Source organism: Bos mutus, chromosome 19 (genome assembly GCF_027580195.1).
Source record: "Bos mutus isolate GX-2022 chromosome 19, NWIPB_WYAK_1.1, whole genome shotgun sequence".
NCBI lineage: Eukaryota > Metazoa > Chordata > Mammalia > Artiodactyla > Bovidae > Bos > Bos mutus.
Window position 1 is genome coordinate 21,906,179 of NC_091635.1, and position 21,331 is coordinate 21,927,509.

The window sequence follows — 21,331 nt, forward strand, 5'->3', positions numbered from 1 at the left end:
CAGGAGCACAAGTGTGAGGCACCACCACTGAGCCTGAGGACGCATCAGGAGTCCAGCAGGAACCCCGGGGCACCAGCACAGGTGCCGCGAGCACACTGACCTCATCCCCCCCGAGGGTCCATCCTCCGCCACAGGAAGAGCCGCTGCTTGGGCCAAGCACCTGACGCGGACACAGAACCTCCGTCCCGGGAGGGATGAGCGCCCTGCACACACGAGGGTGAGTGTGCGGCAGTGGACACGCACGGGCAGCAGGCATGGCGGCTCCAGCATCCACACACACCCTGTGACCAGGGACCGAGGGGCATCCCGAAAGACCGCAACAAAGGGAAGTCCTCGCTCCAAGCAGAACTCTGAGTACTGTACCTGGTTACCCACCTTGTCAGGAACCAGACTGGCCACAAGTACTGACCTATGTGGACTCCTGGGGCAGCGCCAACAGCTCGCTGGACAGTTAAAGACTCAGAAGGAACAGGATTAGAAGGCCAGCGACAGAAGATGTGAGTGGGGACAGACCTCAGGTCAGGAACAGATTGTGCTCACCAAGAAGCCTGACCAAGGACGCTCACCAGGTGGACAAAGCCACCTGTTCTGGGTGCCGATGGCTCACTGCCCCCACGCCATTGCTCCAAGGGCCCACAGACAAAGGGGCCATCAAAATGGGGTAGCGGGGGGATACTGGAACAGGCTCCACGGCAGGCCCCGGGCCCAGCTCACCAGTCACTCCTGTGGGATGCCTGCCCAGCCCAGCCCCTAAACCAGCTCTGAAGCCTGGAGGTCACTTCCCGTATCACAGCAGCAGGTGGCCACCTGCTGGCTGGGCGACTACACGGGGGGGTCAGCATCTGTCTTTGTGGGACGGACCCATCTTCTGGACTCAGCTCCGCTTGCCCTGCCTGTCCACACTCCCCAGGTCACGATGCTCCACGAGTCCGACTGCTGAAGGCACAACTTCCAGGACAACTTAACACTTTTAACCAGACCATGGTCAGAGCACACAGGTCCCGGGATGGAGGGCAACAGCTGGGGCAGGACTGGAACACTACAGCTTTGTACCAACAACCCCATTGTAGGTCTTCATTCCCGGCCTGGACAACGCTGGATTGAAGGTCTAAGACCCTGGGGGCAGTTTGGGGTGGGGGGGGCCTTTCTGCAGGGATACAGCAGTGGTCCTGGTTAACGTGGAGAGACTGTGGGTAAGGCACGGACGGCTACTCTGGAGCCCCGGGGACTTGCTGGCGCTTCCTGCTATTTCCACGTGAGGGAACTCAAGAAGACTGCACCTCAGGCATCTTGAAAGGGATGCTTCGGAAATGAAGGGTCCACAGGCTGGAGGGGCCAGAGCCCATGACAAGCGCAGAGTCAAACAGCACTCACCAGGCCAGGGACCTTCTCTGCTGACTCACACCTGCCACCTGCTCAATCGCAGGGTGGCCTTCCCCACATCCCAGGTCCTGTGCTCAAAGTCTCCAAGGATTCCTGCATTTAAAGCCCCTCAGGTGACATTAAATTCAAAATCTGATGGACCACAAGGCCCTGAGCCCCAGGCTCCTCAAGTCGCCATCATGGCCAGGATGAGGAGATGCAAACATGGGCTTCCTGGCCCAAAGCAGGTTGGGGCTGAACAAATAAAGGGGCTCAGGAGGGCCTCGGCCGCAGAAATGGGAGACCACCAGCTTTCAGAATAAAATGTAGCTTTATTACGACACATGAAAGACTACAAGCCATTAGGGAGGAGAGGAGCCTAACAGTCCCTCAGAACGGCAAGGAAAGGGACATGGAGACATCCCCATGATAAAATCCACAGCACAATCACTGGCATCTTGTTCTTATGATTTTGTTGTCAAAGTTATAGTAAATCAGTTACCTGAACTGTCAAAAGAATGGCAATTTGATACAATGGGAGCATCTACACTGAGCAAGCTACGACAGCACGAGTGTACACACTGCAGAAGGGCGAGTCCCAGGCGCTCTGGTGCAGGCAGGAGGGCCCCACTCCCCAACTCAGGACACCCCAGAGAGCGAGCCGCCCCCTCCCCGCGACGTGTCGACACAGCAGCCGACGTCTCAGAGACACAGTCACTTTGATACACGAGCGCAGGGGGAGGGGTCGCCCAGGAGTCCTCCGTGGTCCAGACGTCAATGCAAGTGGTTTTAAGAAACGGGAAACTGTTTCCAGCAGCTGCATTGGGAGCTGAGAGAAAGGACTCCCAAACGCAGCCTCTGTTCCTGACATCACGGCAGGACCTCGGCACAGCCGAAGCGTCACGCCCACCCCGCCTCCACCCCACGTGGCTCTAACAGTCAGGGGGCGATCTCGTCAGCAGACACAGAGCTAAGTGCTCAGAACAGCAGGCCAGAGGGAGTAAAGAGCATTAATCCGGATATAAAAATTCAAAAATAACATTTAGAAAAGAGAAACCTGGCTTCACTGTCTCCCCATCCAGGAGCTATGGACGTGAATGCAGGGCCCAGAGGGGTGCAGGGAGGGACAGAGTGAGCCAACAGAAACCCAAAGCCAGAACATCCACTCTGCCCCGACTTAACATGGAGGCCCCGGGCCCAGAGCTCCACAGTCACCTCCAGCCCAGGGCCCGGCCCGCGAGGCCTCTGTCCAGAGCCCTCAGAGCAGGCATAGTGCACGGGCCACGCAGGGTAGTTTCTGAGAACGGGCGCCCACCTGCATGTCTGATGATGCTCACGGCTATTTCAAAATAAGCTTAACAACTTGTGTTCCTGAAATACAGAAACACAACTGAGTGACCCTGGCAGGCACTTGGGCCGTATCCGCCGGGTATGATGACCCGGCCTAGGAACCCCAGCCAGCACCTTCCACCCTGCACAGCAACCACGCCGCTCCTGGACCTAAGCAGCTGATGAGCTGGACCCAGTCCACTGCCCGTTGGCTGAGAACTATGTGGACACCTTTACAGAGTGAAAAAACTTAACACCCTGTAACATGGGAAAAGTATGTGATACTCATATTTCCAGCTCCTATAAAGTTCTCCAGAACACAGCTACATCTGTCTATGTGTCAGCTATGAAAGAAACCACAGGGCCCACAAGCCGGGAGCACCCACCACCTGGCCCTCTGCAGAAAGCCCACGGACCTAGCTGCAGGGGGATGTGTTCCTCTCCAGGAAGTAGCCCTCACAGTTCAGGACAGATGGGCTTGTCCCCGTCTCCAGGTTGGACTCTCTCAGAATGGACAATCTAAGTCAGGGTGTGGATAGACGGGTGCATCTGCTCCTTCAGCCCGTCCCACTGGCTCTGTGCCAGCAGTCTTTCCTGCTGCAACAGAAACAAGCAGAATGGAAAGCAGAGACCCCCAGCGTAGAACGCAGCAACACCCCCCCAACCCTGCAAGGCCCACTGACGCCATCCAACATGTCCACTGCCCAGCAGCGACTGGGAGAGCTCGTGGGCCAGGTGGCCACAAAGGAGACACGGGAGAGAAGCAGTGAAACCACTAGACACACTTGAGTTAAAGACAGAGACTGTACCCTGCCCAGCCCACTCCTCACCCGCGGCTCTGACACAGACACGGAGGTCCCTGGGGATGAGGGGTGGGGGCAACCAAAGCAGCACCAGTGAAGAAGCAAGACCCACTCTCCAGAATCAAGGGAAAACGATCTAAGGTTCAGTCTGAACTCGGTAATTCATTCACATCACTATCACTGCATTCATGAAATTCACGATCATGGAGAAGAGAGAAAGAGAGAGAATAAGAAAACACCTATTTCTAGAAAACAGGGAGGTCCTTCCGCATGCAGGACAACGCTGGCATCTGCAGGACAGACAAGCTGGAGGCCGCGCAGGGCTGTCAGCTCCGCAGGCTCCGGGCCCTGGATCCACGCTACGCACACTCAAGACCCCAAATTCACCAAGAAAGAGATTGCGAGGGCGCGATCTCGACCTGCTCTGGAGCCTCCAGCCTGAAGCCGCTGGAACTCCAAGGGGCATGGGAGACATGCAGGCACTGTCTCCTTTGCCCCCAAGCCCTGGGCCAACCTCCTGCCAAGCGTCTGCACAGCGTGGCCCCGGGCGTGCGGGGGCTCCCGCGGGGCTACTCGTACTCCAGGAACTGCTTGTGGTAGAACAGCAAGTACCTGTGGAGGAGAAGGCAAGCTCACCTCCCACCCGGGGTGGCCATGGGGCACCTGTCCCCGCAGAGCTGAGGCCCCCAGCCCATGCCCCAGCCTGAGACCGCTCTCCCTTGGCTGGGGGTCCCTCTCTGAAGGATGCCTGCCCCAGGTTCCACCCACCCAGCCCTCTCAGGGCCACCACAGAATCTCAAGGCTGCCCTGCTGCCTGGAACTCCAAGCCCAAATGCTGTCAGGGTCACAGCAGGTCATCTGGGGCAGGAGCCTCCCAGATGGGCACAGGGGGAGCTGCCGTCAGGGGACCTTGGCCCTGCAGGACGCACCCCTCGCTGTCCAGCACGTCCGCAATGCTGGCCTTGGTGATGATGGCGTCATCACATTTGAACCACTGGTCCTTGTGCTGTCGGATGAAGCTGGTGTAGTGGCCGCTCTCCAGGGTCCCCTGGTGGTTGACCACCGCAAACAACGAGTACCTGAGGGGATGGCAGCAGGGACACGGAGATCACTCAACCCTGTCACCACCCGGGACCACAGTCCCCACAGCAGCAGCCCAAGAATGAACGCTGACAGGGAAGGGTAAGGGGACAGGCCGCCTGGGAGACACTGGAGCGGCTGCAGCCTCCCCTCAGCCACCAGTAGGAAGGACGGGAAAGGAGGACAGGGCCTAGTCAAGGTGCCGGGAAGGTCAGGCTCTTGCAAAAGGAGGCCAGCTTAGATGCAGGTGGGGGGAGGCCCTGCCCTGACAGAGGAGTGGTCGCAGCACTATAGGAAGCCAGCCAGTGACCAGAAGACACACAGCCTGGCCACCCCCTCCCCATGGCCAGCCAGCCACACACACACACACACACACACACACACACACAGTCTTCCGGGCAATGCAGGTGGGGCCTCCCTAAGGCCCAGGGCCAACTCTCACTCAAGACGCTGGCCCGCCCGCCAGGTGGAGCCACTCACTTGTTGTCATTGTTGAGACTGTCTGTCGGCTGCTGGTACTGTCCGTTCATCCTGCTCTCTTTGCTGTAAGGACAGCAGGACACTCAGCCTTGATCAAAATGTTAACTGATCACCCTCACCAGGGACTTGCAAGGCATGACTGTGTGGCTTCCACGCGTCTGGTTCTCCCAAAAACTCTGCCTCAGGCAGAGACGGCCCCAACTTACAGTGAGGAAACTGAGGCCCAGGCTGGCCAAGTGGACCATCCACACCAAGGCACAGAGCTGGAGTCAGCCAGGACCCACGGTTCCCCCAACCCATCCTGTCTCCCCACTCCAGCCCTGGCCAGGGGGTCAGCCTCACTGGACCCTCCTGTGGCCTACATGGGCTCAGGTCTCTGCTGCTTCGACACCCCCTGGAGTCGTCCACCACAGCAGCCCTCGTCTGACACACTAGTAAGTGTCCGGGCGTTTTGTGAAGGTAAATTTTAAGGGGTCCAGAAAACACAGACTTGAAAACAAAGCAAGTGACATCTGCAGCTGCAGAACCACCCTGCTGATTTGTATTCCACCCCAATGCCTGCGGCTGAAATGCTGCCTACGGGCAGACAGCCCAAGTCTGAGCCAGTGCTACGACAGCTAGTCGGGGGCCAGCCTCCCTCACACGGGGAGGGGTCAGGGGCTTCCATGACGTCAGGGCTCACTGGGGCCTCATCAGGGACCTGGCACCACCCCCGCCCGCTCGTGGACAGAGAACAAACCTGGAGGCCATGAAGGGGGTCATGTCCAGCTCCAGGGGGAAGGACACGTAGGTGGTGATCTTACGCCGGAGTTTGGCTGAGTGTTCAAACCGCTGCAGGAACGGAGGGATGGGGGAGATGGGTTAGGGCTCCTCCCACCGTGTCTCCGGGGCTTCTAACACGCCTTCCTGTGTTTTCTTAAGTGCCCTGCTTCTGCCCAGAGCCAGAGCTCAGAATCCACAGCACAAACCCCATGGGGCTTAGCCCCCCACCCCTGAAACAATGGGCCTGATGGCAGGTGTGGACGTGACACAGTGTCTGGCAGGAAAAACAGGGCCCACACCCCATGCCCTGTGCCCCCTGCCAGATAGGACGCTTCCCCACAAAACGGGACACTGGACCAGCAGCAAGGCAGGGCTGGGGTTCTGGGTTGTCTTACACCTTTAAAGGGTCCCAAAGCGGAAGAGTAAGCAACAGAGACCATTAAGGAATGCCCAAGAAGAGCAAACACAGCAGCCCTGCTGCTGTTCTTTCTCAGCTCGTCACTCGGGACTCACGCTTGTTACTAGCCCTTCACAGAAGGCATGCTGACCCCAGGATTAGACCTCAGTGCAAAGGGTCTTTGCTTTTAAGTAAATCAGAAAACTTGGGGTGAGGATGGAAGAATTTGGAGGGGAGGAGGAGTAAACCCCTACCCACCCCTACCCAGAGTAACTTGCCCTGTTTCAGTTAAAGTAACTCCTTTTTGATTCACAGCAAACCTCCTGACAGCAGACAGAACAGTCACTTACAGGAGGCACTGGCCTATGTGCTCCAGAGGCAAGGTGGGCACTGCACAGCCACCTCAGGCCCGGGGCGTGCTCAGGGAACTCACTTTGAGGTGGAAGCAGGCCACAATGGGCAGCTTCTTCATGGTGAGCTGCTTGGTGGACTCCTGGTAGCTATGGCAACCGCTGCATTTGATCTTGGCACTGCTTCCTAAGTGCTCCGGTCTGGTAAATCTGCAACATGTCAAAAACGTGTACTTTTAGTTAAAAAAGAAAATGAGAACACTAAGAAAAGAAAGAGAGAAGAGTTTTTTTTAATCACTTTCAGTGGGTTCATTTTGTTCCTAAACACATGCACAATTAAGGACGCTTTTTAAGGACGCTTATAAGGTTACAATGAAAAACAAAAAAGCTACTTCTTCCTCTTCTCTATCATAAAGAATTCTCATCCTAAGTAATGATTTTCTAACTACCGTAAGACACAGCAGTCAAATTACTCCCTGAAAAGTGAAAACCAGCATTCACACAAAACTGTATGTGAGTGGTTACTAACTGCAGCTTTATTTGTAAGGGCCAAGAAAAACCTGGAAACAACACAGATGTCCTTCAGCAAATGAGTGGTTAATGCATGCACGCTGCAGAATACTACTGAGCACTTAAAAGGAAGCAACTGGTGATACACGCAACCTGGATAAACCTCCAGAGAATTAGGGTGAGTGGAAAAGTCAACCCTGAGAGATTACAATTCCACTGATACAACATTCTTAAAACGTGCCCCCTCAGCTCCTATGTGGGAACGTGGGGCCCGGGGAGGTCTGGCTTTCTCAGGATGCTCCCCAAGCAGCCACAAGAAGGGCCCCCCTGCCCATGAGGCGTGGCCACCTCACCTCCGCAGGCAGTCGGTGAGGGTCGTGGTTCCTGACACGTGGCTCTCCCCATTTACCACACTGCTCTCGCTTCCAGGGCTCAGCGGCCAGAAGGGCGTGGAAGAGCCAGGGAGGTCCAGGCTGATGTCCCAGAAGGGGTCGATGGTGGTGGAAACCCCACTAGGAGCAAGCAGGGGCACATGTGAGCAAGGATGGCTCTGTGGGCAGCAGAGCGACAAGGCCCCAGAATCCCTGGGCAGGGGGGGAGCACTTACTGGCACACCTGGCAGGTGACGTCAGACTGCAGCCCTCCTGTGAAAATCTGGTCTATGATACAGTTGCAGTGGTTGGGGTTGTTGGCCTTCTTTCCGTTATCGTCACCTGGGGAGACCACGGCTCTGTGACCCTGGGCCCCAAGGCAGCTTGCCATCAAGCCGCTGAGCCCAGGGACAGGGCTGGTCCCCTAGGGAAGGTTGCTGCAGGAGGACCTCGGTGGACCCGCAGTATGTTCCGTTTTCTCCCCTTGTTTCTCCGTAACACCTTCCCGCCGTCTATCTGACACTAAATGTATCTCATGTCCAGTAACTGGTCCAGGAGCAGCCCTGTCCTCACCCCTGCTGGGCCCTCACTTTTGCAGCCCACACCCCTGCAGAGCCCACCCTGGAAGGTGCACCCCTGCAGAGCCCCTGGAAGGTGCACCCCACAGCCCCACCCTGGAAGGTGCACCCCAGCAGCCCCACCCCTGCAGCCCCACCCTGGAAGGTGCACCCCCGCAGCTCCACCCTGGAAGGTGCACCCCGCAGCCCCACCTTTGCAGTGCCGGTGCAGGACATCCAGGGCTGCGATGAGGAACTCGTGTGCGTCCTGCTGCTCGTAGCCTGCCAGGTGCCGGGCGTGAGTCCACACGAGGTGCAGCAGTTTGTACGGGATGTGGGGGGAACGGTGCCCCGAGTAGAACTGTGCAGAGAGAAGGAGCGGCAGCCTCGTCAGGAGCAACACAGAGCCCCTACGTGCACACCCGACAATGAGTGGGCAGGTGGCCATCTCCTCTCCTTCTTGTGCAAACTGTGTTTTTACTTGGAGTCTGCACCTAAGTTTTCTCCATTCCCACCATCCGTTTTCTAGAAATACATCAAAGTGATGAACTGTGGCAAACTTTCATCGAAACAGAGGAGGGCATGGCAACCCACTCCAATACTCTCGCCTGGGAATTCCACTGGCACAGGAGCCTGGTGGGCTACAGTCCATGGGTCCGCAAAAAGTTGGACACAATGAAGCCAGTAACACTTTTACTTTGGTCAAATGTGAATAAAAAGGTTTTTTGAAACACACGATCATACATATACACTAAAAGGTGACTTTTGTTCTGTGTAAATTGTACCCCCATAAACCGGAGCCTAAAGACCAACGTGACAAGATGAACTGACCACCACCAGTGCCTGAATGAGACCCCCACCAGACTGCTCCGGCCCAACAATACCACTCAGCTTGTTCACTCCTGTAACGCCAGCCACTGCTGGCAGGCTGCAGGAACATGGGCACTGGATGGGCCAGGGATCGGGAGACTTCTGAAAAGGGCCAGACGGTGAATAACTCCAGCACCGAAGTCAGGCAGGCTCCAGGCAGCCGGGGTGCACCAGGGAAATGAGAGGATGCAATCAAAGGCCTAGGGCCATCACCTGAAGACACCTGGGTCCTTGCAGGACCCTGTCCTGCATTCGGGCCCTGAGCCTGGAGGGTCAGCTTGCGAGCCCATCAGGGACAGAGACCTCTGGTGACACAGTCAGCAAGGCTGGCAACGAGACCCACCACCCTGTGGACAAAGCGGCAGGTGACGGATGGGGGCTGAGGGGGGCAAGGGGGCCAGCGTCCGCTGCTCACACCCAGTCTATGGCAGCAGTGAGCCTGAAAATGACACCGAGTCTCTTGGCTGGAGACCCCCTTGGGAAGAACACGTGGTTTCACAACAGGGGCGTATACGAGATGTCCACCGCAGGGGAGGTGACAGAACCCCCCTCCGCCCCCTCCCAGCCCCGTACCTCCTGGAACAGGGAGGACATCTCGCAGACCAGGCAGGAGCTGGGGCTCTGCATCTCACAGCGGTGCCGGTCGGACAGGAAGAAGTCGCGCAGCAGGGGCGTGTGCGTGAGCGCCTGCACGATGCAGTTCATGAAGCACGTGTTCCCCAGGTTGATGAGGCCGCGCAGACCTGGCGGCGGAGGGCTGGGTCAGCCAGCATTAGGACCCCACCAGCCCACGGCCCCGCTCATGTGAGAAGAACGGAGCCTCTGTCCAAGGCTTGTGCTCCTCTTATAGGAAAAGGCCCCGAGGGGTGCTGATCCCCAGCATTTGGCCCCTAACTTCAGCATCAACCATTCTGGCAGAATTGCCTGAAGGCCTCCGGTAACGAGGGAACAGGTCAGAGAGCAGTCTCCCCGACAAGCTGGCAGCCACACCACGTCCCCTGCAGTCTCAGCAGGGCCAGGGAGACTGCTCACACTCACACCTGCTTCCTGAAGAGCCCCACCCTCGGGCTCTGCCCTGCTGGGCACACCCCTAAGGCCCCACCGGGCACGCGCCCACCCACCAATAGTGCAGTTGGACGTGATCTTCCGCCGCTTGGGGTTGTGTTTCAGCAGCTCGAGCTCCCGTTTGGTCGGCTCCCATGTTGAAAACTTCTCCCCGACACCTAAGCAGGAGGGTGCCGTTAGCTACACTGTGTGTGTGAACCAGTGTGGTGGTGGCAGTTTATTAGGCTGTATTTCAAAGACGGGGCAATGTGGGGTTCTTCTAAGACCCTGTTCCAGACACTTAAAGGAGTTTCCTTCAGGGAATGTGCCGTGAGTAAGCCACGTTCCCGGAGGAGAGGAGAACAGAACCTGTTCAGAGCGGTGTCAGCAGTCCAGAGACCAGCATCTCCTCAGCCTTAATCCCTGAGTAGAGGGACCAGGGCTGAACCCCTTGTGGCAGTCGCAGGCCCGTGAGGACCCAGGCAAAAGCACAGGTCCAGGAAACTGTGGGCTCCGCACCTGCCTCCCTGGGCGCCCCCCCGAACTTGCAGGAGGTAGCAGGCAGGTATGGGGGCTCCTCCCCCCTCCCCCTGACAGATGAGGGGCAGGGGATGCAGGCGAAGACACAACCAGGCTCACAGAGCTCCGGAAAACCAAACCTTGCATCTTCCAAGCTTTCCGCTGCTCCTCTTTGGCAATGATTTCTATGTCTTTGTCATAAATGTAGTCCTGACACAAAAAGCAGTAGATACCTCCGTACATGAGCTCGATGGCTGAAAAAGAAAGAAGAAACAAAACTAATTAAAGATGGAAAGGTAATGCTTCAAGACACAAACACACATGTAAGCTTTCTAGGTAGCATTTCTCTAACCAGAAAATCCCACTATTACCAAAGGCTGTGCCCCCGCTTCAGACGTGTGTCCAAAGCAGGTGAGGCACGTGAACTCTCCCTGGAAGCTCCCTCAAGGGTTGAGCAATCTGAGGGAGAAAGAGGTGCCACGTCTGTACTCTACAAAGGACCCAACCCCTCGGTACCAGGACCCTCTGCCTTTCTTGTGAAACAAGGGAAACTTGCATTCCTATCAGCCCACAGAGACTCCCGGGACCAGAGCTCTGTGACCCGGGCGCCCAGCAGCCCTCACTGTGCCAGGATGCAGGCAGCACAGCCGCCAAGCAAACAACCTGGACCTGTGCCCAGGGCTTCCCAACACACATACACACACACACACACTCTTCCGTAAAAATGTAAACCTGGCACATGCACACACACACACTCTCTCTCTCCTGTGAACATGTAAACCTGGAGCACCTTAAGTGGACACACACACACACACACACTCTCTCTCTCCCATAAACATGTAAACCTGGAGCACCTGAGGCGCGTGCGCGCACACACACACTCTCACTCTCTCCCTCTTCTGTAAACGTGTAAACCTGAAGCACCTAAAGAGCACACACACACACACTCTTCGGTAAACCGCGTTCTAACCCAGCAATGGCCAGAATCTTGCTCCTGTTCTGTGCTTTTGTCTCTTGAAGCAAACTTCCTAAAACTGGCTCATTTTGGCAAAAGTAGAGGCAGAGCTTATCAAGCAGGCTGATAACATGAACAAATACCACGTTTCTAAAGTGACTTTTGTAGACGACACTGGGTTTCAGTAAGATTCTTCACAAAGTCTTTTAAGTGTAAAAGTGTTCCCACTTCTGCACAGCCCTCCTAACCACACAGACTCCCAGCCCACATGTGAGAGCCCTACATGGGTCTGGTCTCAGAGTCAGATTACACGACCCCTGTAACCACAGAGACTTGCAGCCCACATGTGAGACCCTACATGGTCTCATCTGAGAGTCAGATGGAATGAAGCACGAAGTTCTCTACCACACACCAAAGGATCCCACCCCCACCGTGACCATCAGCCCTTCTCTCCGGTCCCTCTGGGTGAGATCCCACTGCTGACTGCTGGCCCCACTGGGCGGCCACCCACCCACAGCCTGTGAAGCACCATCAGTGTCATCAGCTCTCCTTCGAAAAGGCCAGTTAATGCCTCGTCCTGGGCTGACCCCTCCCCTGCCTGGTTCAGGCTCTCAGCTAGAGATGAAGCATGACCTCTGGAAACGACTGAGTTCGGACGCCATCTCCACACAGGAAGACTGGGTCACAGGAAGCTGTGTTGTAGGAAAGGGCCTGTGGCCTGGACCTTGTGAAAGTGAGTTCCTTACAGGAATCCTCACCATCGTTTGACAGAAAACATAATCCTCAAGGAGAGAAAAACTTATTGACAGCAGTCAGAAAGTAAAGACTAGAGCAAAACTCAGCTTCATGTAACCCCACCTTGATGCCAGCACCTCCAGCCTCTCCATGAACAAACAACAAGCCAACCCCTCACAGACAGTGCTGAACTCACCCGGTGCCCCCAACCCCATAATGATACCAATAACCTAAAGCTGCATGGAAGGCCTTTGCAGATTTCTGCCTAATCTAACACCTAACCATGCTTTTCAGAGGGAAAGACAAGTCTCCGATGTTCCATTGCAGGAAATGCACTCTTCAGAGAAAGTCGTCCTTTAGGGTCACACTCTACATGACCTCAGGCAAGCGGGGCAGTAACACTTGTGGGCTCAGTTTCTCTCCCCTCCCCACAGGAGTTCCAAGGAGAGCACAGACCACTTCAGATAAGGGCAGACTCCTGGGAGAGCGGAAGGTCAAAGTCAAAGAAGCGAGTTGGGAAGATGACCCCAAAGCCCCGGAGGTGTGCATCAGGAGGGTCTTACCCAGGTTGTGCCTCTTGGACTTGGCGTGCTCATGAATGTGCTTCTTCGTGAAACAGCCGAAGAAGACACAGTGGAGGCAGGAGTGCAGCCGATTCAGGTGGAGGCCACACACATGACATACGCACGACTTCGCCTACAAGTCAGAAAAGAGAATTGGGAACCTGGGGTTCTCAGAGTCACGGGAGCAAGGTAATTCCAACAGGTACAGCTAGAGAGGAAGTGGAAGCCTAGGTTTTCTCTCAAGGTCTCCCCACCTAAAAGATCTTTTCCTTAATTTTGTCAATTGACCCAAAAGGCACGTAGGTCACTTAGCTCAGACTGGCTCCTCGAAAGAGGACTGAGGCCAGTATCAACCACCAACCTGAAGCCACTCAGACCAAGCGTGTGAAGCTTCAGGAGCAGAAAAGGTCCTTCTGCATCCGAGGGCCCCTCCACCCCCAAGGCACCGGTAACCAGCACGCCATTTCAAGTTTGATATTCCAGGTTCCGAGACCACAGCAAATCTATAATCAATCAAGATGGATATGAATCAAAGCAATACACAGAAACAAGAAAAAGAATGGTTTGTGGGTGAGAACTATACCACAGAAACCCAAAGTTTTATAACCTCAGCGATAATCACGAGCACCGTGGTAAACAATTCTCTTCCACCCAAGCCTCCCAAGTGCCTCTCCCCCCGCAGCAGGAAGCCCTGCTCCAGGGCAATTCCACAGGAGTGGGAGACTCAAGGGAAAGACTTCTGAAATGTTGCAATACAAGAAATAGTAATTGTACCACCTATTTATTCTGCCAATGATCAATCTAAGGAATTAACTAATTCTAATTGTTCTCAGTAACACAAGGGAAGTTTTAAGTTATATAATGGTTACTTGGATGTGTAACAGTGAATGGTTCCCAGTAGCCTGGAAGTTTTCTTTTTATAAAAATACCCTTAGGAACAGACTCCTGGAATCTGTTTACTGTTCCCTATGGCTACAGATGTAAAGAAAAGATTAAAAGGTGTTCCTTGTTTTTACCACTCTGGATACATTAAATGCATGACCATGGTTTTATTAAAAAAAAAAAAAAAAAAACCTCTTCTACGACCTTAATAAACAAAAAATCCAAGAAAAAACTCAAAACCAGCATGACTCTTAAATATATCAGGTTAAGTACATAACTTTAACTCATTATTTCCCCTTAAAACACACAAAAGTTTTAAAAACAGATAAAAATTTAACTCCTGAATTTTAAATCCAAATCTGTGCCACCTGTTCTTTTGCAGCACCTCCCCAAAGAAAAATCTGCTGAAAGAAAAAAGGCATCAAGAATTTTAGCTACACAAACAGGGAACCACAAGAATTAAACACAGGCAGATGGGCTACAACAAGAAAGAAACTGGTCACATCCTTAAACTATCAAGATCAGGGAAAGAAAGCCTGAGGTAACACAAACACAATTGACTAAGTCTTTTTCACACAAAAAAAGCCCATGCTCAGGACTCATTTTAAGGCCCTGATTCAGATTTTACAACTAGGGCTCCACTGGCAGGCAGTCCCAAGCACGAATCCAGTTTCCGTAAACACCAAGGATTTGCCATATACCCCAGAGTAAACTACTCTTGGATTAACTGGTGCTCTGCAAATAAAAACAAACACAAACCGCACCTCTTACAAGCCACTGACTCCAGCCAACGCTGATGGGCCTGAGAAGGAATGGGAGCTGCTTTTGGAATTACCCGAGGAAATTCTGGCCCGATTTGAGCATAAAAATGAGTAACAAAAGGAATGGATTATACACCCAACAACAAAAAATACCCAAGTCCACTCTGAAATTATACCAATACACACACTGCACAGTCTTTTCATTGTGTTACATAAATGTAACAATGTTTCTAACACCAGGATCCCAACAGGACTGCAACAGCTGTGGGCCATCAACATTTCACAATGGTTCATTCATCAGTGCACAGGTACCCACTCCCCTACCTCAGTACTGACCACCTCAATCAGTCCTTAATTCACATTTCGATCACCTTCCCCACTGTCAATTCGGAGAAGGCAATGGCACCCCACTCCAGTACTCTTGCCTGGAAAATCCCATGGATGGAGGAGCCTGGTAGGCTGCAGTCCATGGGGTCTCCAAGAGTCAGACATGACTGAGCAACTTCACTTTCACTTTTCACTTTCATGCATTGGAGAAGGAAATGGCAACCCACTCCAGTGTTCTTGCCTGGAAAATCCCATGGACAGAGGAGCCTGGTGGGGCGCCGTCTATGGGGTCGCACAGAGTCCGACACGACTGAAGCGACTTAGTAGCAGCAGCAGCTAGGGACCATCGGGTTCTCCTAGGACCTCATGCAACCTGCCCGTCCCACTTCATTCCCTAGAACTTGGAACAGGTGATGAAAGTGACTGACAGGCCCACTGCCGCAGGAGCTGCCAAGGTTAAGATGAGGCAGGTCAGCTCAGTCCCTAGAAACCAAGTTCCCTTATGTGTACCTCACCTCTCAACATCTGCTGGACACCTGCCCCCTTAAGTATGGGTGCTCAAGACAGTAGAACCTTCGGGAAAGACACAGAACCACTCCAGATCTTGCCAGAGGACCAAACTCAGGTCTGATGGAGCCTCTGATTTGGCTGCCAACTTACAGGAAATAGAACAAAACATGAAACCTAAGCCTGCAGCCAGCAAATCCAGACCCAGGAATGATCCTGGCAAAGCCTGGAGCTCTTCAGCAGGTCCCTGTGGGAATGAGAGGGGCGAGGAGACCGAGACACAACACCCACAACGGGACAGCACCCAGGGAGGATGGGCTGGCGGGGGTGGCGCTCTGACCCTGCATCTGCCGCACAAAGCACGGACCTTCACAAACAGGGCTCAGGATTCCCCCCAAACCTGGAACCACAGCTGTGAACCCTGAGAACACATCAGACAAATCCAAGTTGAGACACATCCTACAAAATACCTGATTAATACTCCAATACTCCTCAAAGCCACTGCGGTCATTAAAAGCAAACAAAAGGCAAACCTGAAAAACCATCACAATCCAGAGGAGCTGAGGGCGGAAAACAGGGGAGAGGAAAAGACAAAAGGACTTCCCTGGTGGCCCAGCGATTAGGACTCCACTGCAGGAGGTGCTTGTGGGAACTACGATCCCACAGGCAGAGGCGACAGAGGAGCCTGAGGAGACACGGACTAAGTATCTCCTGAGACAGGACGAGAGAAAAACTAATCAGATCTGAATAAAGTATGATCTTTAGTTAATAATGATATATCAAGCTTGTGCATTAGTTGTAACACAATGTACCACAGAAATGTAAAAACTTCACCATCAGCAAGATGTTAGGGATTGATTCAGGACCTCTCTGTATTATCATTTTTTAAAAAATATTCGCCTACATTTTGGTTTTCCTAAATAGATAATCATATCTATAAACAACAGGATGTTTGCTTCAGCCCCAACTCCCAATTCTTTGTTCTCATATATCGTCTAGAACTTCCATTGTCACTACTGTTATTTAGCTGCTAAGTCGTGTCCAACTCTGCAACCCCCTGGACTGGGGCCCACCAGGATCCTCTGTCCATGGGATTTCCCAAGCAAGAATGAATACTGGAGTTGCCATTTCCTTCTCCATCTGTATTATTTCTGGTAACTTTTCTGTAAATCTAAAATCTGAATCTAAAACTACTGTTATTAATCTGCATAGAACTAAACACACACACACACAAATGAGCAAAAGTGGAAAACAGGAAAATCAGGAATAAAGCTGTGGTTGTATCCACGTGGGCAAGTGATTTTAACAATGAGTTAGTCTTGCTAGATGTTACCATATGGATAAACCGCAAAGGTTCTCTATTTTTCACAACAGCAGGTTAATCTACATTACTTCAAAAGGAACAATGTTTTCATTTTAGATCTTTTACTTGGAACCGTCTGTCTCCTCGGAGAAGGCACTGGCACCCCCCCCTCCAGTACTCTTGCCTGGAAACTCCCATGGCCGGAGGAGCCCGGTAGGCTGCAGTCCATGGGGTCGAGAAGAGTCCGACACAACTGAGCGACTTCACTTTCCCTTTTCACTTTCATGCATTGGAGAAGGAAATGGCAACCCACTCCAGTGTTCTTGCCTGGAGAATCCCAGGGATGGTGGAGCCTGGTGGGCTGCCATCTATGGAGTCGCACAGAGTCGGACACGACTGAAGCGACTTAGCAGCAGCAGCCTGTCTCCTGCTCCCTGTGAGTGCTGCAATGCTCAGGTATATTAACCTGAAAGAACTAATTCATCAATAAATAAAGCACAAGTTAATTCCTCAAAGCAAGAAGTTCTGAAAAAGAAAACCTTATACCTAAAAGAATGGACATATCCAAAAAATGAACTAAAAAAACTGAAGGGACAGGAGACAGCTGTCTGCAGCATTCTCACCATCATCCAAGTGCCTGGTCGAAAAAGACTAGTCACTGCAGTCAGTAACACTGGACGTTTAACAGCTAAGTCTACCATCTATCTACCAGACGCTGTAAGCTGTAAGCTCCAGGTATTCTGTCTAAGCCAGTGACAGCACAACTGTTACTTTCCAAAGATGATTTCTACTAAAAAGTTCAAACATAAGAGATTCATTCAGATCTCAGACTCTAGAATTGAAGCAACACTGATTAAAAGAGGTGACCAGTAAGAACCCTAGAGTAAACCTTTTTCTAAAATACACAGTAAAGTAACACTGACTCAAGATAAATAAGACCGTTTTCCATCTGAAATGGAAAGCCTCCCTCAACCAAAGGCTTGAACCATGCTTCTAAAATACTGACTACCCAGAAACAAAAAGACAATGTCTCCAGCCCCTTTTCTCAAAAAACCTCTCAGATATTTCCAACCCAAATGATTAGGAATCCTGTCAGCAAACGTTGTACTGAGAAGACTTCGAAAGCGGTTTGTCATCCTCCAGATTACTGCCCAAACTACACCAGAATCAGTAATGGCCCAAGAGTGCTGATGCTTCCTCACCGGTGGTGAAGTATTTCAGTAAAAACACTTATTATGACTACAAAAAGGTCTGTGTTTTTTGAGGACAAGTTTCTGGAAAACTTCAGAATCACAGAAACAGTTCAAAAAGAGAAAAATGATTGCTTAAAAAACATTACCTGTCCCCCCACCCCAATGTCTATATGTTTAAATATAAAACAGACTGGGCTAACTCATAACCACCAGGGGAACTGAAAATCCCTGCTGTCCTCATTGCTAGCTTCCGTCTTCACATACGATTCCTCAAGCAGCAAGAACCACGCCAGAAAAGCAAAGCAGCACGGAGTCCTCAATTCTCAAATCTGATCGAGCCCACCAGGAGAAGCAGCAGAGTTTGGATACAGAAGTCATAACCCACCTCTACTTAAAGCACGGTTTGAACTCCTGTAGTTACACTATAGCTGAGACTTCACTGTAGCTTCTTTGAGCAACTTCAATGAAGTTTAACTTAGGTTGAAGTATTTTATAGGCAACTTTTCAGCGTTAAAACCAAACTACTAAGCCTGCACCTCTTCTGAGAAACCTTTGCAAATTACCAAACGTACATTACTGTTTCTCAAACCAAACTCCGCCTTGGCTGGGCCACCAGGATTCTAGAAGTGCACGGAGTCCCCAACATTCAGGGAATAATGGATGGAGGACACAAGGATTCACTGGCGGGATATGACCATAATGCAAGGCAGCACAACAGACTCGAGTTCTCAAAGAGGCTAATACCTCACTTCTTGTCTCTCTGCAGCTCAAGTTCTCACTATCGAGTAATACAGACGTGTGTCAACAATTTTCAAACTAAGCAATTAATATTAGAAGATTAATCCAAGTCACATGTAACAATAACAAAAAAAGTGAATCTTTCCTCAGGAAATTCGGCAAAGTTAACGAGGGGTTAAACTTGACTCCTTGAAGCGGTATTTAAAAATTACATATCTTAACCAACAACATAGAGCAGTAAGTAACAAGATTATCGCCTTTAGAACAGAATCAACCAAGTGATTTATTTTAAGGGCACACAACTCCATAAGCAAGAACCTCCTAGCACTCCCATCCTAGTAGAAGCCTGTTTTATCTCCGATTTCGGTTCATCCAAAGAGCCAGTTCTTCCCAACACCCACACTGATAAAAAGAAAGAAAACTGGTGCTTAACATTCCCTACGTGCTCAGCACATGTTAGTTTTACCATAAAAAAATGTTATTCAAGGTGGACATTGCCTAACAGCGCCTGCCCTCGGGCTGCGAACTGCAAAATCGCCGTACACGAAACAACATACTTTCTTCAGGTAGGAAGAGGGAATAACGCCATTTTCTAATTTCCAAATAGCTAACAAGCCCAAAGGCAGGACACTGAGTACAGCTCCCTCGGGGAGGCGCCCGCGTCAGATAGGAAGCACGTCGGCCCCCTGTGCCGTCGGACAGGCCCCCTTTACACCGCTCCTGCGCAGCGACAGGTGAACTGCAAATCCCCTCATGCCAAGAGCGACTCGACTCGAAGCGCAGAGCCGGCGGCGCTCTGCATCCGCGCACACCTGGAGGGAGGGGCCGCATCCTGGAACGTCCCTACGGATCTGGGCCGGGGGCGCCCCGCGCTGAAATGGGGGGGGGGCGTGTTGTGGACCCTGCGTCCCGAGGGCGCCCGGCGTTGAAATGGGGGGGGAGGGCGGGCGTCCTTGTGGACTCTGAGCCCCGCGCTGAAATTGGGGGGGGGGGGAGGGTGCGTCTTGTGGACCCTGCGTCCCGAGGGCGCCCGGCGTTGAAATGGGGGGGGGGAGGGCGGGCGTCCTTGTGGACTCTGAGCCCCGCGCTGAAATTGGGGGGGGGAGGGTGCGTCTTGTGGACCCTGCGTCCCGAGGGCGCCCGGCGTTGAAATGGGAGGGGGGGCCGGGCGTCCTTGTGGACTCTCAGCCCCGCGCTGAAATGGGGGAGGGCGTCCTTGTGGACTCTGCGCCCAGAGCTGAAATGAGTAGCGCGCGTCTCTGCACACGCCAGGCGCGTGGCGGCTGTACTCGAGTCCCCGGGACCCCGCCCGACCGCCAGTCCCCGGCCCAGCGACCCCCAAGTACCCTCCAGGACCGCGGAGAATTAGCACAGCGTAGGCGGCACAGGCCGCACCCTCCGCAGCTGCGTCCCCGCCCCGCCCCCACCGGAGGGTCCCCAGGACACGCCCAGAGCGGCGACGTCTGAGACCCTCCCCCTCCCACCCGGCAGCCCCGGGAAAGACCGCCCCCGACGCCCGCCCGCGCCCACCCCGCCCCCGCCGGGCGCAGGCGGCGGGGGAGGGGACGGCGGAGGCGCGACCCCCGCCTCGGAACCGCGCCGCCGGGGCGCACCTTCCGCTTGCGGGCCTCGGCTGAGCCGCTCCACACGAAGCACTGGTAGATGGCGCGCAGGTTCTGCTTCCAGTTGTCCACCTTGAAGCTGCCCAGGTGCGCGCAGCCCGGCGGCGTCACCACGAGCTCCGCGTCCATGGCCTCGCCGTCCGGCTCGGGCCGGGGCGCCGGCGGGGACGAGGACGACGCCAGCGCGGCGCGAGGCTGCAGGCGGCCCGGCTGACGGACGGGCCCGGGACAAAGCGGAGCACAGCGACTGAGTGGCGGGCACCGCCCGCGAGGCGTTTGCGGGTCGCCGAGGCCGGGGCGGCGCTACGTCATCGCGGCCGGCGCGCGTGCGCTAGGCGCGCCCCTCCCCCACGGGCTGGCCCGGCGGGATGGGGCTGCGGAGGCCCCGCCCCGTCCCCCAGCCATTGGGCGGCGGAGGAGACTTCTGACGGGAATTGGTGACTTCCCGCCGTCCGAGGAGGGGCGCGGGCGCAGGGGAGACGGGGCTGGTTTGCGCCAGCTGGACTGCCGCAGGGACTGGCGGGCAGGGGAGGGCGGGTGTTGGGCGGGGCCCGGTAGCGGTCCGCTGAGCCGGATCCGGGGAGTTCGTACTGGAGCGCCATATAGTCAGGGCTTCCGGTTAGGAAGCAGAGCATCACACACAAGCGGACTCGGTCCGGTTCGGCCCACGCGTCGCCATCCCGCCGGGCAGCACGTTCGCAGCCCGGGGATCGCGAGTCCCGCGACCTCCGAGCGATCCTGTCCACCTGCGGGCCGGCCCCGCTGGTATGGGAGTTCCGTGAGGGCAGGTGCGGGTTTCTTGGGGCCGGTCAAATGGCGCTCCGCGCCGGCCCGCATCCCGAGAGAAAAGACAGAAATAAAAGATGCTGTCTGGCAGCTAGAACTCGGGGCCCGGCGGCATGGGCCACCTGCCCGCCTCCTGCTCGGCGTCCTTTCTTCCAGCCTGTTGGACATTACGACACGCCCCCCCACCCCCGACCTCCGACGCCGCAATCCTTCATCTCCTTTTACCCAAAGAACTTACTTTTTTAAAAAATTAACTATTTTCCTCAGTAGCACGAAAACTCCATGATGGTAATTATTTTTCTGTTTTATTAAAGTCTGTATCCAGCAGTGCCCACTGGTTATATCAGGTCTTCAAAAATAAATGTTTAATTGGCTAATTAACCCAAAGAAACTTTTATAGGAGAATCTAATGCAGTCATCCTCAGACTAAAACACGAGTGAAGGCACATTACGGATATGTTAAAGGAGTGTCAGTCTAAAAAAGGTGAACTCTGAAATTTTAAGTTAAGAATTACAAATTCTGTG

The 21,331-nt window shown here is 53.8% G+C and overlaps 1 protein-coding gene across 1 annotated transcript; it reads right to left on the reverse strand.

Annotated features, from left to right (window-relative positions):
- Nucleotides 1-1,674: 1,674 nt before the first annotated feature.
- On the reverse strand, nt 1,675-20,328 carry USP22 (ubiquitin specific peptidase 22). Its single transcript, XM_070389653.1, has 13 exons — nt 20,012-20,328; nt 12,688-12,820; nt 10,575-10,688; nt 9,993-10,094; nt 9,445-9,614; nt 8,215-8,362; nt 7,681-7,786; nt 7,427-7,585; nt 6,647-6,773; nt 5,794-5,885; nt 5,055-5,117; nt 4,424-4,573; nt 1,675-4,106 (listed from the first exon to the last, which is right to left on the reverse strand). The coding sequence occupies exons 1-13, from the start codon at nt 20,147-20,149 to the stop codon at nt 4,064-4,066; spliced, it is 1,545 nt and encodes a 514-aa protein (XP_070245754.1). The 5' UTR covers nt 20,150-20,328; the 3' UTR covers nt 1,675-4,063.
- Nucleotides 20,329-21,331: the final 1,003 nt, after the last annotated feature.